This window comes from Hordeum vulgare, chromosome 2H, assembly GCF_904849725.1.
Source record: "Hordeum vulgare subsp. vulgare chromosome 2H, MorexV3_pseudomolecules_assembly, whole genome shotgun sequence".
In the NCBI taxonomy this organism is placed as follows: Eukaryota; Viridiplantae; Streptophyta; class Magnoliopsida; order Poales; family Poaceae; genus Hordeum; species Hordeum vulgare.
In genome coordinates this window covers 417,847,907-417,861,442 of record NC_058519.1, presented here as the reverse complement: position 1 = coordinate 417,861,442, position 13,536 = coordinate 417,847,907, and the positions used below count along the sequence as shown (strand labels likewise).

Genomic DNA, 13,536 nt, shown 5'->3' with positions numbered 1-13,536 from the left:
TACTACAACCCCTAGATATAATCTTTCAAAAATCCTATAAAAATTTGAGGATGTGTACTGATGCAGGAGTTTCACTTTTATGCAAAACCCCAACTTTGTGCTTTATAAAAATTTAGCACAACAACCATTTGAGGATGTGTAGAGAAGACACAGTTTTACCAAAAATACACTATCGGGCAGGGGAGGCATACTCACAGGAGGGCGCTTCCTAAGTGGGAAAGCACAAAGGCGGGGTTGCGCCACTCGGGGCTAAGACTGGCTCGCCGACAGGCAGGGCCCGCATGACGGGTTCTTCTACCATCTCTGGCGCGTGCGTCGGCAGGAAGAAGAGGCGAGCTCCGACGAGGCTCAATGGCGGCACATGGCATCCCACGACGTGCTCTGGCTATGCAGATGCTCGGTGGAAGATGCCGCATCCAGTTTTGGAGGCTAGGGGCGCGACGGAGCTCGAGGCTGGGTGGAGTTCCAACAATGGCGGAAGGGAGCTTCAACAAGCTGGAGCTTTGGTCCCTAGCGGCTCATGGCTACATTTGGCAATGGGAATGGGTTCTAGGGGCCCTATCTAGGCTAGAAGTGAGCGCACGGAGAGGGGGAAGCTCCGTAACGCCATAATCTAGTAGGAGGGCAGCGATGGCCATTTCTGCCGGAGGTAAGCAGAGCGAGGAGCTCCGACCAAGTTGAGGAGCGGGGAGAGTCCTCAGGGTCCTGGGGAGGCGCTGGTTGCTCAATGGGGACTCGAGGCCTCCTTTCATAGCCGGCTCGGGGTCGGTTCCGCAGCAGCTCTAGGATAAGAACGACAGCGACAGATTCTGGAAATGGCACGGGAGTAGGAGGGGAAGCAGGGGCGGTGGCAGGGCTCAGCAAGTGCAGCGGCAACAGGAGGACGGCGCAGGGGAGGGACCGCGGCCAGCTGGCGGCCGGAGGTGGCTTCGGCGATGTTGTTGTCGCTGCAGCAAAGTTTTGCCGTCAGCAGGCTGCCCGTGTTGCCACGACCGAAGCGCTGCGCGGCACAGCTCAGGGTGACCATCGATCAGGGAGGGACGTTGACGCGACTCTGCAGCTGACCAGAGGGCAAGGGGGTGTGTGGACGCGGCGGCTCGGACCCGCGCGTGCAAAACGTGCGCTCTGGGCGCGCCGAGGGCACACACGCAAGGTGTTCGACCCAATGATGGGCGCCTCCAAACACCTCCAAAGCTACTCCAATTAAACATGACTCAACTAGGGCTCATAGAAAACATACTATGCATGCTGGTTTGCATAGTGGGGGCAAATCCACTATGCAGGTCAAAGCTTATGCCAAGTATGGCCATGCACCATAGGTGCTTCATGAAATGCCAGGGGCTTCAAATGAGCCTTTCTGCAACCCAAAAACTCCAGATCATACTCTCCCTAGGTGTTAGTCATGAAGGTCAAGTTAGTTGGGCAAAAGGAAAAACTTGGTAATTCAAATATTTGAAAAGCACAAATCTGCACAGCAGGCTGAGGCTATTATCACATGCATTTAAAATCATCCAATGGGGCTCAACTCATTGATTTTAGGTTTTGTTTGGGTGTTACACAAGCATGCAAAGTCTTAAGGTAATCAGAGCAAGTAAAAACATGGTTGTAGTACAAAGTACCAAACTGGACCAAAAGAGAAAAAATGGTTGTTGTGCTAAATTTTTATAAAGCACAAAGTTGGGGTTTTGCATAAAAGTGATACTCATGCATCACTACACATCCTCAAATTTTTATAGGATTTTTGAAAGATTATATCTAGGGGTTGTAGTACAAACTCCTATTTGGGCCAGAATAGAAAAGGAGTTAATGTGCTCAAAATTTTCAAAACACTTGGCTGAGTTTTTACAAAATTATGATCCACGGACATCACAGGTCATCTTTAAGTTTTTATAGAATTTTTAGAAAAAGTTATCAAAAGGTTGTAGTGCAAAACATGCCCTTAAAGAAAATAAAAGTCATTTTTGAATAAAAGAAACCTTGGCCAAAATATTAAAAAGAAATTCTCCAATGAATTTGTTAGAAGAAAAGAAAAGTTTTGATGCAAGCACTCAGGTGCAAGATAAATTTTCAAACATATTTACTTGGAGAAGAATTTTATAAATAGAGAAAAATGTTGGTTCAAAAATCAATTGAAAACCCAGAAATTCAATTATTAGATAAATATGGTCAAAATAATATCCTCATTTAATTAAATAAGAAATTTCATATGATCTCAAGGGCTCAAGCAATAATTGATCTTTAAAATGCCACTTGAAAGAAAAAGTTTTTGGAAAGAGGCTTTAAAAAGAGTCATGAAGCAATTATTTTCAAAAGAATTTTATTCGAGACAATATTTTATTTTATAAAAATATTATTCAATTTTTGGGGTGTGACAACCTCGCACCCTTGAATCCAAGCGCTAGCTGAAACGCCTTGGCAGAAATGCCGCTAGTCAAAGGTGATAGAGATATAGCCATGATAGAGTCACCCGCCCGCTCAAAGATGGCAGTTTAGTGTCAATGAAGTTGTCAAGGTCAAACACGTCGAGAAGTTTCTCAACGACATGCAGCTATACGAAAGTGGGGCAGACATGATCGTGTCCCCACCTCTCGTCGCACTTGAAGTAGAGGTCATGTGCTCGCCTGTAATTCCGTAACGTTTTGAGCTTCGATGCGTCGGCGCGGGCAACATCCGTGCCACAACGATCGGTGGCCATTGTCGGGGTCGTGTGACAAGTCGGTGGTGGAGGCAGTGGCAGCGGCATAGCTGCGCGCGGATTCATCTCCGTTGGTCTTGGTAATGAGCCAAAAAACCCATCAGCCACCTCCTCATGGAGCAATGCCAAAGTGCAGGCGGTGTCCAGATCCGGTGGCCGTTGCACCAGCACCACTGCCCTGATGTCGGTTCTCACGACCTAAACAAAACGAGTGAGAAAATAATAAGGGTGTATGAAATCTGAATACGAATTCAAGTGATTTGTAACGAGTTCAAATTTCTCTATGTAACCGGCCACGGTTGACGTTTGCCGCGGTGTGTAAAACTGCCGTATTAGCATCTGGTGGCTATGGCAGCCAAACCTTCTGCACAATAAGGTTGTGAATGAGTCCCAGTCGAACTCGTCCAAGTGCTTTTGTATGGATTGCAACCAAATGGCTACAGGACCCGAGAAGTTGAGCGTTGTCATAGGAACCCCAAAAGAAGAGGTGATGGCAAATATGGAGAAATATTGTTCGCACAGTGTTTGCTAGAGGTTTGGGTTCTCGCACGCAAACTGCAGGAACGAGACAGAGGGGTGTGCTTAGGCCGGCGAGCATCTGGCTCGCGTGAGAGAACGACGACACAGGGATCACCGGAGAAGGCGCTTCGAGTTGACCTTTGACCAGGAGCGGCGTCGATGTCACCAGGGACGCCGCTGCGGGCCGCCGTTGTAGATGGATATCGCCGTGGCCATCGGGCCCGTGGGAGGAACGCATCGCCCCCTAGTTGATCAGCCGTCGCAGCAGGATCAAGCACCGGAGGGGTTGCCAGTCACGCGAGTTGCAGCGCCGTGACCGCTTCGCCCAGATCGGCGACACAACATCGAGATCGGGCTTCCACGCAAGGAGATCGTCCATTTCGGCCGCCGTGGTCTGCTGGGCCTTGGTGTTGGCTTCGATGGCGGCCTTGATCCTGGTCTCAAACCGGGTGAGGAAGGCTGAGACGCGCGGATCCATGGCATCCAGCGACTCGCGAGCTTGACGCAGCGCCCGCGTCTCGATCAAATGCGCCAGATTGAGGCGCAGGAAGTGGTAGACTGGTCTCTGATACCAGATGTTAGGTAACCAGCACCGGATTCACATGATCTACTCATATAGCTCACGAATTCGAGTTATAGGTAACTATTAGAGAGGATTACACGAATTTGATAGAAGGGGAATCGAGGTAGAAAAAGAACAGATAAGGATAGTCGCTGCCGTCGGTTGATCGACTGGATACCTTCTCCTCTCCGCGTCCCGTCTTAAGTATAGACCACCCGGACCGTGCGGCATAAGTTGGCCCACACCGCCCGTGATAGCGCGGCTTGGGACGTGTGGGCCGTGCGGGTCTTTGGGCAGTGTTGGTCTGGAGGTAGACGCTGCCTTGTGGGCCCTCTATGTCAGATAGGCTGACATAAGTATGGCATCAAGCAATATTGCCAGCACAAGCACACACGCAAAGTACATAAGCAAAACTTGGTAATGAGAAATTAGTACAACAACATCGATCAAAACTACTGGTTCTTGTTTCGGCCAGACGATTTGCTAACGTACATAACTTGGAAGAAACAAGCTAGGTGACCTGTCAGGCTACGAGCGATCTGGTTATACATGCGGCCGACAAAACAAGGCCTTTCTCGTTCCCTAGCTAGCTAGCTACTTCATCAGTTATGGCGCAGCATCGCGAGACCCGGCATGCCGGTGCTTCGAACCGAGAAGGCACAGCTTGGCTGCAGGTCCATACCATCATTCATGGCTTCCACCACTTCCGCGGGAGCAATGACGCCGGACGAACTCGCGGTGTCGTGGAGATCGTCGTCGTCGAAAACGCCATGGCGACGCGTCGCCGACTCAACCTGCCGTTGGACCACGGCCCTCCTCTTCTTCCTGCTCCTCATCTCGCCCGAACTATGAGACCTTGTGGAGATCAAGGAACGGGAGCCAGTGAGGCTCGCGCTGCGACGACCGTCACCCCTGCTGGAGTAGCATTGGTCGCCGCCGAAGTCGGACAGGCGCTGCTGTGAAAGCATGCTGATCTGACCTCGCATTTGCAGCAGCTCCTCCTCTTCGCCGCCGTGCAGGTGCGGCGGCGGGCCGGAGGACGCGTCGGAGACCATGGAGTCCTCCTCCTCGTCGGAGTATTCCGCCTGCGGCAGCATCTGCCTCAGGACGACGTCGTCGGGTTGCACGTATGGCAGCGTGCGACGTTGCTGTTGGCCTGACCCGGAATGCTCCAGGTACAGGGTCCAGCCAGATTGGCAGCCGCTGCTGCACTGCGAGCTCTCCTCGTCGGTGAAGGCTTCGTCGTCTCTCCCCGGCATGGTGTGTGTGATGAGAGCAGAATCAGATCGGCTTCTCTTTCTCTCCTCTGGCTAAGCTAAGCAGTGGCGTGCGACGATGTTGTGTGTTCGCTCCAAACGCTTGTTGTTGTGCTCAGTAGCTGGCCAGAGTGTTATATGAGGAGAGTGGAGTGGGGATCTCGAGGCGAGTAGAAACACTTGTTTTATATCAGGCGCAGCTGGGCAACCCATTCTTGGTTCCTGTCCACAGACAAGGGCACATGTGGGATGGGCGTGGGAAGAGTGCACGCTAACGAGCCGTGCACGTGCGCGGACACGACGACGACTGGGGACATCTCGGCTTACTTTGGGGTTCGCTCGGCTGTGGCTTCCAAGCCGACCCACGTAACCGGTATTTTCTTTTCAAACACGGTGGAAGACTTATCATTTTTATTGATTAGAAAAAGAGTGAGAATCGCATGGTTAATTGACCAAAAAACTAGATAAAACCGACACAATTCAATCTATATCACATGTGCACCATCTGTCAACTTAGCCATCGACATAAAACACAGAGCTACAAAGAGGAAAGGCATCCGTGGAGGAGTTGAAAGCGTCTTCATCATCGTCGGTTGCCCCGAACAAATGATTTCGACTCCACCACATAGTTCCGTCATCGATGCCGACCCACAAACAGCTACATAGAAGCCATTACGGCACATACTAACATATGTCCACACATGCGAGCAAGAGACAACTTCGACTTTAACGACGAGCTTCACAATCGAAATACAACTCCAACTTTAACAAACCCGACAAGAGGCTTCTTTGGGCCTCTAGCTTTGGATGTTAGGCTCTGGTGCAAGGTCTGTTTGGTATCCGGCTCGGACAATCGGCAGGATCCAGAGTTTCTACTCCGAGCTCATTTGACCTTGGTGAACAGTAATTTCAAAAAACATTTTTTTGTGAGAAACATTGAAAAAAGTACGATTTTGTTTTTTTGTCACGCCTTATAGGAATTTTACTTCAGTCCAATTTTTTTCATGCACTTAAAATTTTGTCAATGTTGCTTACAAAGAAATCAGAATTTTTTAAATGTTTTTTTTTTTTAAATTTTACTGTTCATCGAGCCCATTTGAGTTCGGGAGTAGATGGAACTTTCCCAATCGTCACCCTTTCATGAACCGGATATGAGTAATGAGAGATGTTGTCAAGATGATGGCTTCAGACATACTGATATATTACTTTATAATAACTTTGTGAATAATTAATAAAATAGATGTACGCATCGTCTAGATGCAGAGGCAAGGGTCATTCCCCTTTAAAAACAATCAAAGTATGCATGAATTATGCCATCCGTGCCCTTTGCAAACAACAACCGAGTGCATGTCATCATCACCACCTGGACACGCTCCACCGCAACTTCGACTTGAAAGCAATCAAATGACCCACATAAGAGCACCTCATATACGCCGGGAAAAACCAACTACTGAAGCCGTGTCGTGGCCGTAGCTCCTCTCGACACCATCATCGTTGTCAAAACAGGAACTAGTGCCCTACCTCCATAAACTATGCAGCCAAGATGTCGTCGTCCACTAGTTTTCTAGTCATAGCCGACTCCGAGATGATGCCCCCAAGGAGGAGAAAGATGTGAAAACGCCTCTCTTGCCCTATCTGAGGTTTCCCTTCAGAGCCAAAATCGTGGGGAGGAGGAGCACTCCTCCATGTCGACGCTTTCAAGAAAGGTCGTGATGCCCATGGGCACCTCCGTTGCGAGCTCTGATGCACACTTTTTCCATCGCCGCAAGTCTCTGTTCCGCCGTGATCCCATCTCGAAATCTTTTCTGGTGCCTTGATGGAGGGGAATCGATCACGAAGGCGGTCTACATCAACCTTGCCGCCTCCATGATGATGTGTGAGTAGTCCACCACAAACCTTTGGATTCATAGCTAGTACCTAGATGTCTTATTCTCTCTCTATGATCTTCAATACAATGTTTTCCGCGATTCCCCCGGTGACCTATCAGATGCAATCCTATTTTGCGGTGTGTTTGTTGGGATCCGATGAATTATAGGTTTATGATTAGATTATTCATTGAAAGTAATTGTGTCTCCTATGAATTCTATTATGCGTGATTATATTAGCTTCGTATTTTTCTCCGATATATCCATTTGGTTTGACCAGCTATGATACGGGGCAAACCCGTGGGTTCCGATCTTTCACAAATTGGAGGGGAATTCCTCAAGAACATGGGGATGAACGGAGAGAAATCACAAGAGGAAACACTCAAGAACAAGTCCAATCATACATCCACTAGACTCACCACACAAAATATCCACAAGGGTAAATGAAAAATAAAGGAAAGTAAGATACATGGTAGAGTTCATCCGGAATCCCATGGGGAGATGGGGCCTTGAATCCACTAGGGATCTTCCCTCATAAGGGGCCTTGGCATCCACTACGTAGTCTTCTCACATGAAGGCATATCCATGGGAGGAGGGTAGTAGATGGAGCTATGCTCAACAATCAAAGATGTCAAAACATTATCTAACCCTAGAAAGGAGGTGGGGGAAGAGTATATATAGTCTTAGCCATGAAGGGTAAGTGTGTGTGTGTGTGTGTGTGAGAGAGAGAGAGAGAGAGAGAGAGAGAGAGAGAGAGAAAGAGAGAGAGAGAGAGAGAGAGAGAGAGAGAGAGAGAGAGAGAGAGAGAGAGAGAGAGAGAGAGATACAAGGCCAAAAGGCCACGGCTGCACGCACGTGGTTCCAAACGCCCGAATGGCATCGGTCGTCCGTTGGCTTGGGAGAGTCCGGACGTCCGGAGCATCTCGGACGTCCGACGATTTGGCTCGGACGAAGTGGCGTGGGATTTCCGGAGGAGCTCGATCGTTGGGATGCTCGGAGGTGTCGGACGTCCAGAGGGCGTCGGTCATCCGGAGGATTCCGGTCGTCCGGCCGTGTAGACTTCCGCAGCTTTGCCTTCTTTTGTCTCCTCTTCCAAGCTTCCCTCGCAGATGGTGTAGTTGTATGTTGGTGGTATCACTCCTCCTCGTCATCCTTGAAGCTCCGGCAATACCTATGCATGCACAGGCGAGGAGTGTCAAGAAGTATACCATCCACGAGGGGCTCAAGTTGACACGTGTAAAGGAGAAGATTCACCTTTGTATGTATGTAGTCTATGTAGCACGTGTCACTTGGCAAATGGTCTCTTGCCATGGTGATGTACGTAGGATGCTCCGTATCATTCCCCCTTGGGAAAGATCCGTCCTCGTATCAAAATCCAAATCACCATGAGAAGGAGATGGTGTCGCCGTGTCGAAGTGGACGATCACCAAGCACTCATCATCATCAAGCTCTAAAGGGGCACTCTCCAATGTCTCACCGTCTAGTAATTCCTGTGAAAGGAGCAAATACGACAAACACTTGGAAAAATAAATGTGGTTAGTGTTAGAGCAAAACTAGGCTTTGAGTTGGTGAATCACCGAACAAGTGTTGTCATCATGCATATCTTATGGTGTGACAAAGGATTCTAGTATGACATGTAAGCATATAATTTGAGCACAAGTAATGTAATCATGGGAACAATTTTGCAAATGTGAGGAAGGGATACAAATATGTGTTACAAGATAACAAGCATCTACCTGATGGTCATAGCAATCATGCACAAAGTTCTCAACGAATGGTCTATAGTAGGAATAGGAATCATTGACAACACCAAATAAAATAAAGTGTCTAAACACATGGGGTAATCCTAAGTGCAAGACAACCCGAGCATAATGTGCACACGGTGTAGTGAAGATAGTGAGGCACTCAACACAATATAAAGAAAAATTTGTCAACATGTTTGAGGTAAGCAAGTCAAGCATGTAGCAAGCAATGTGGCATGGCAAAAGTGAAGAATGTACATTGTTGCAGCCAAGCATATGATAAGAGAAACTAACACACAAGTTGGGGGCAACACACAAGGTATATATGTCATGAGGCATGACAATGTGGCAACTGTGAGGAAAAGCGATATCACTAACATGTGTGCAAGTAAGTGGTCTAAGATGACCAACATATGTCATGGTACAAGCAACACAAGTAGTTTGAGCCACAATGTCCATGATCAAGAAGGATGTCACCTCGAAAGTGTGACCTTGTGTGTCCGTCACAATGCCGATGCGCAAGCAAGTGCAATGTAGAAATGTGTCGGTGTAGCATGGCTCGCTCTCAAGAGCTCGAATGGTCAAATCATGTGTAGTGGAAGTTGACATGTAGTCGAAGTGTCCTACACATACACACAACAAAGAAAAGAATGTATAAGCATGGTATACAAACACATCACCCATCATGATGGTTCTATTTTCTTGCACATAACCGTTAGGATTAGAAGTGCATGAATAATAGGATGCAAGAATGGCTATATTCATGACACTATGCATATGGTGGAAAGAAGGAAGGAAATCATGCTTCACATGAAAGTTGTCAAAAGCTCCAATAATATGAGAGAAAGCTATGCCGACAATCTCGTTAGCAAAATTAATAGCATTGTTGCACTCAATATGGCAAATCGAGCATGAGAGAGGCAACACATGGAGACATATGACAATAAGCAATATCAATCATGGGCAAAATCATTGCAATAGTTGTCATCAACCACATGAATGAAGCAAGTAATAGTCATCGGTGATGCAACATAAGCAAGCATAGTAATCATGGCATGCAACCTAGTAGTGCGAAGATGCAACATACTAGAGGAAATCATGGCAAACATGTCATATGAGAAAATAATAGGCATAGACAATGCACATGACATATCACAAGCACGGAAAAAAGATATGATCAACGCATCATCATTGTATTGGCGAGAAGTCCTATACAAAGAGAAATTGGGCAACATGACTTTCCCAACACAAGCATGAACAATAGCATGGCTCACAAAAGGAACATGCCAACAAGGACAAGAATTATCTCCACCAAGTTTGCAAATACACATATGAAGACTAGAAAGATGTGCCATGTGAGATGCAAAGCATGGGTCACCAATGCATGGCAAGGGCATAGAAATGAGAATATCATGCAAAGTGACATGGCAATATGGACAGAATAAGTATTTGCGCGAAGAGGGTGTGTGGAGGGTAAGCACTCCATGGATGCACACGTCTTCATTGCTCTTTAGATCTCTTTTCGTCAACTCATGCGCTTGCGAGGTTGATGATGAATCATGTGTATCTACACAACAAGGAGACACACGAAACAAAGTGTGTGCGTGCTAATTGTATAGATCATCCATCATGATGTGTATGTGCACGTGAGAGTTAGTACAAGATAAACAATGCACAAAGAATTTTGTGGCATGGTATAGGAATACGTCATCCATCATGCAACGATAGTTATTATGCTCAACATGAGTGGGACACAAATTATAGCAAGTATGTGGCACAAGCATATCATTCATATCAATGCCAAGGTTATTGCGCACACAAATATGGAGATCATGAAAATTGTAGGATGTATAAAATCTCCTAATAGGTATGAGGAAACTATGGGGGTTTCCTCATGTGCAATAGTGGAAGCATAATTCGGAGAACATGGAGAATATGGACAACATCCAAAACAATGCACATCGAAAGCATGGTTATCATGGCATGGTATACGTGAACAACTACGCAAATGATGTAAATGGATCACGTCAATATCATCACAAGAAAAGCAAATGCCAATAGCCATGGGCTTGTCATCTATGCCATAAGTGGAAATTGGGTTTATTTTAATGGCATATGCATAATTACTATGATGAGATTGCAAAGATGCAATATGGGTGATCTCATGCATAGCATATGAAAAGTCAAGCGGATTGTCTAACATGATGTGACCTATAGAGTTCTCAAAAGATATTCTATGTAACATGTCATCACAACTAGTAGACTCCACATGAGAATCGTCAAACTCATCATAAATGGGTAGTTCGTCACATGTGGAAGTCGCATAATCATGAAGCATGTCAATAGGTGGATCATCATCATGCAAGCAATCAATGTCCACTAGTGGGACAAGAGCATCACCTTCACCTATGTTACCTTTTTTATTCCACTCATGTGGTGTAGGTGATGTGTCAAAGACCAAATCATGGTCATCTTCATCGTGTTGGAACCATGTGGGTGGTGCATCATATTCCACCATGGCCATCGTCTTGTCCAAAGGAGGGTCAAAGTAGTCGAGGATCGGCGCGTCATCATATATGGGTCCTAGCACCAAAGGAGAAGACACAATAGAGGTAGATGTTAAGTTGCTATTAATTGAAATGGCCTCACATGGCCTATCAACTACCTCACTCTCTGTATTAGGTTGTGGCTCACTCCCTCCCTCTAGGTAGTTGCACTCATTCTCACATATGGTGGAGTCACTCATCTCACTCAAGTGGTGGGGGTTGTGGCTTTCCTCACATGGGAATTAGGGCAACTCATCATATATGTGGCTAGTGGTGAAATCACTCTCATTCTCAATATGGTGGCAAAATTCTCTCAACTCATCTCCATATGCCACCGTGGTCGAAGGAAAAATCCCATGCTCAACCATGTCATCACCGTCGCCGTGGATGAAGGCCGAAGATGGCACATCGTCAGTCTCTCCTCCAAAGATGGAAGCATCATCCTTGCTCCCCACCTTGTCACTCGCCTCCAAAGCATGTTCCATGAGTGGCTCCGTAGTCGTGGTCGTTGCCACGCCGTCTTCAAAAAGAGTCATGGTAGACTTGGCATATTCAATGCCACAAAGAGGGATGTTGGTGAAGTCGGACTTGGGAGCATCGTCTTGGAGCTTGTTGGGTTTGGACATCTTGGTGGTACCGTCCTGTCACGCCCAAGATGCGACCCTATCCTCAATTTGGCACGAGGGCCTTGTCAGAGATAGAAGCGCATCTCGTCGTGTCGCAAGAATAGATATCGTTACAGGTATATGTACTGAAGAGAAGAGATATATAAAGAGTTGGCTTACACTCGCCACAAGCTACATCAGAGTCACATCAGTACATTACATAATCATCAAGAGTAAGAGCAGGGTCCGGCTACGGACGAAAACAAACGAGAAAAATAAGAACGACGTCCATCCTTGCTATCCCAGGCTGCCGGCCTGGAACCCATCCTAGATCGATGAAGTAGAAGAAGAAGAATAAGCAACTCCAAATGAACAAACAATGCGCTCGCGTCAAGTAACCTGTACCTGTACCTGCAACTGGTGTTGTATTAATCTGTGAGCCACAGGGGGCTCAGCAATCTCATTTCCAAAGGTATCAAGACTAGCAAAGCTTAATGGGTGAGGTATGGTTAAGTGGTGAGGTTGCAGCAGCGGCTAAGCATATATTTGGTGGCTAACTTACGAGTACCAGAAGTAAGAGGGGGAAGATCTACGCATAACACACGTGAACTACTCATGATCAAAAGAATGATCCTGAACACCTACCTACGCCAGACATAACCCCACCGTGTCCTCGATCGGAGAAGGAACTCACGAAAGAGACAGTCACGGTTACGCACACAGTTGTCAAGTTTTAATTAAATTAGCTTCAAGTTATCTAGAACCAGTGTTAAACAAAGTTTCCACGTTGCCACATAACCGCGGGCACGACTTTCCGAAAAGATTTAACCCTGCAGGGGTGCTCCAACTAGTCCATCACAAATTACCACAAGCCGTATAGAAATCCTCAATCACGAAGCTCACGATCTCGTCGGATTACCTAGTGGAAAACCTCAACTCTGAGATTACCCAAAGCATCACCGGAATCCCGATGCACAAGATATCTCGTCAAAGGTAAAACTAATCCAGCAAGGCCGCCCGACGTGTCGACGATCCCGATAGGAGTCGCGTACCTCGTTCTCAGGACACGGCGGATGAGCTGGACGTCGGGATCGCTAAACCTCTGAGTGACCAGAGGGGCGCCGGACATCGCTCAGGTGGGGCCAACACTCATGAGGAGCACTGGCCCGGGGGTTGATTAAATTATCCTCGGGGTCTGGAAAGTCCCTATGCAATTTTTATTAGGTGTTTAGGCAAATGTAGTACCAATGTTGGGCCTTGCCAGACCAGCTTTAATCTAAAACGAATTATCAAGGGGGTCCCCATAACAACCCCGATCGTGTTAGGAGCGCTCAATTATGGAACATAACACCGGTAGCCGGAAACTAAGGGGGCAAAGGTTGAACAAAACACCAGGCTAGAAAGGCCGAGCCTTCCACCTTTTACCAAGTATATAGGTGCATTAAATTAAATAGCATTAATATGGTGATATAACAAGGAACCCATGCTTTCGCATGGAAGCATCTGAGCCTGCAACTAGCAACGCTATCAACAGGGTTAAGCAAGCAGTGACATAGCCAATCAGTGGTTTGCTAGGTTGAACAGGTTGAAGGTTTCATGGCATTGATGAGAGGCTGATGTTTAACATGTGGTAGGCAACGAGACATAATCGATAGCAACGGTAAAACTAGCATGGCAATGATAGTAATGGTATCTGGGGAAATGATCATCTTGCCTGAGATCCCGCTTGGAAGAAGAATGTCCCCG

The 13,536-nt window shown here is 47.0% G+C and overlaps 1 protein-coding gene across 1 annotated transcript; it reads right to left on the bottom strand.

The window, feature by feature from the left end:
• Positions 1-4,176: 4,176 nt before the first annotated feature.
• Positions 4,177-5,172, bottom strand: LOC123430182 (protein SOB FIVE-LIKE 1-like). The gene has a single exon (XM_045114074.1). The coding sequence runs from the start codon at positions 5,033-5,035 to the stop codon at positions 4,379-4,381; it is 657 nt and encodes a 218-aa protein (XP_044970009.1). The 5' UTR covers positions 5,036-5,172; the 3' UTR covers positions 4,177-4,378.
• Positions 5,173-13,536: the final 8,364 nt, after the last annotated feature.

What these genes read in the sequence shown, in the direction of transcription:
- LOC123430182 (XM_045114074.1), bottom strand. Translation starts at nt 5,035, where the DNA reads ATGCCGGGGAGAGACGACGAAGCCTTCACCGACGAGGAGAGCTCGCAG.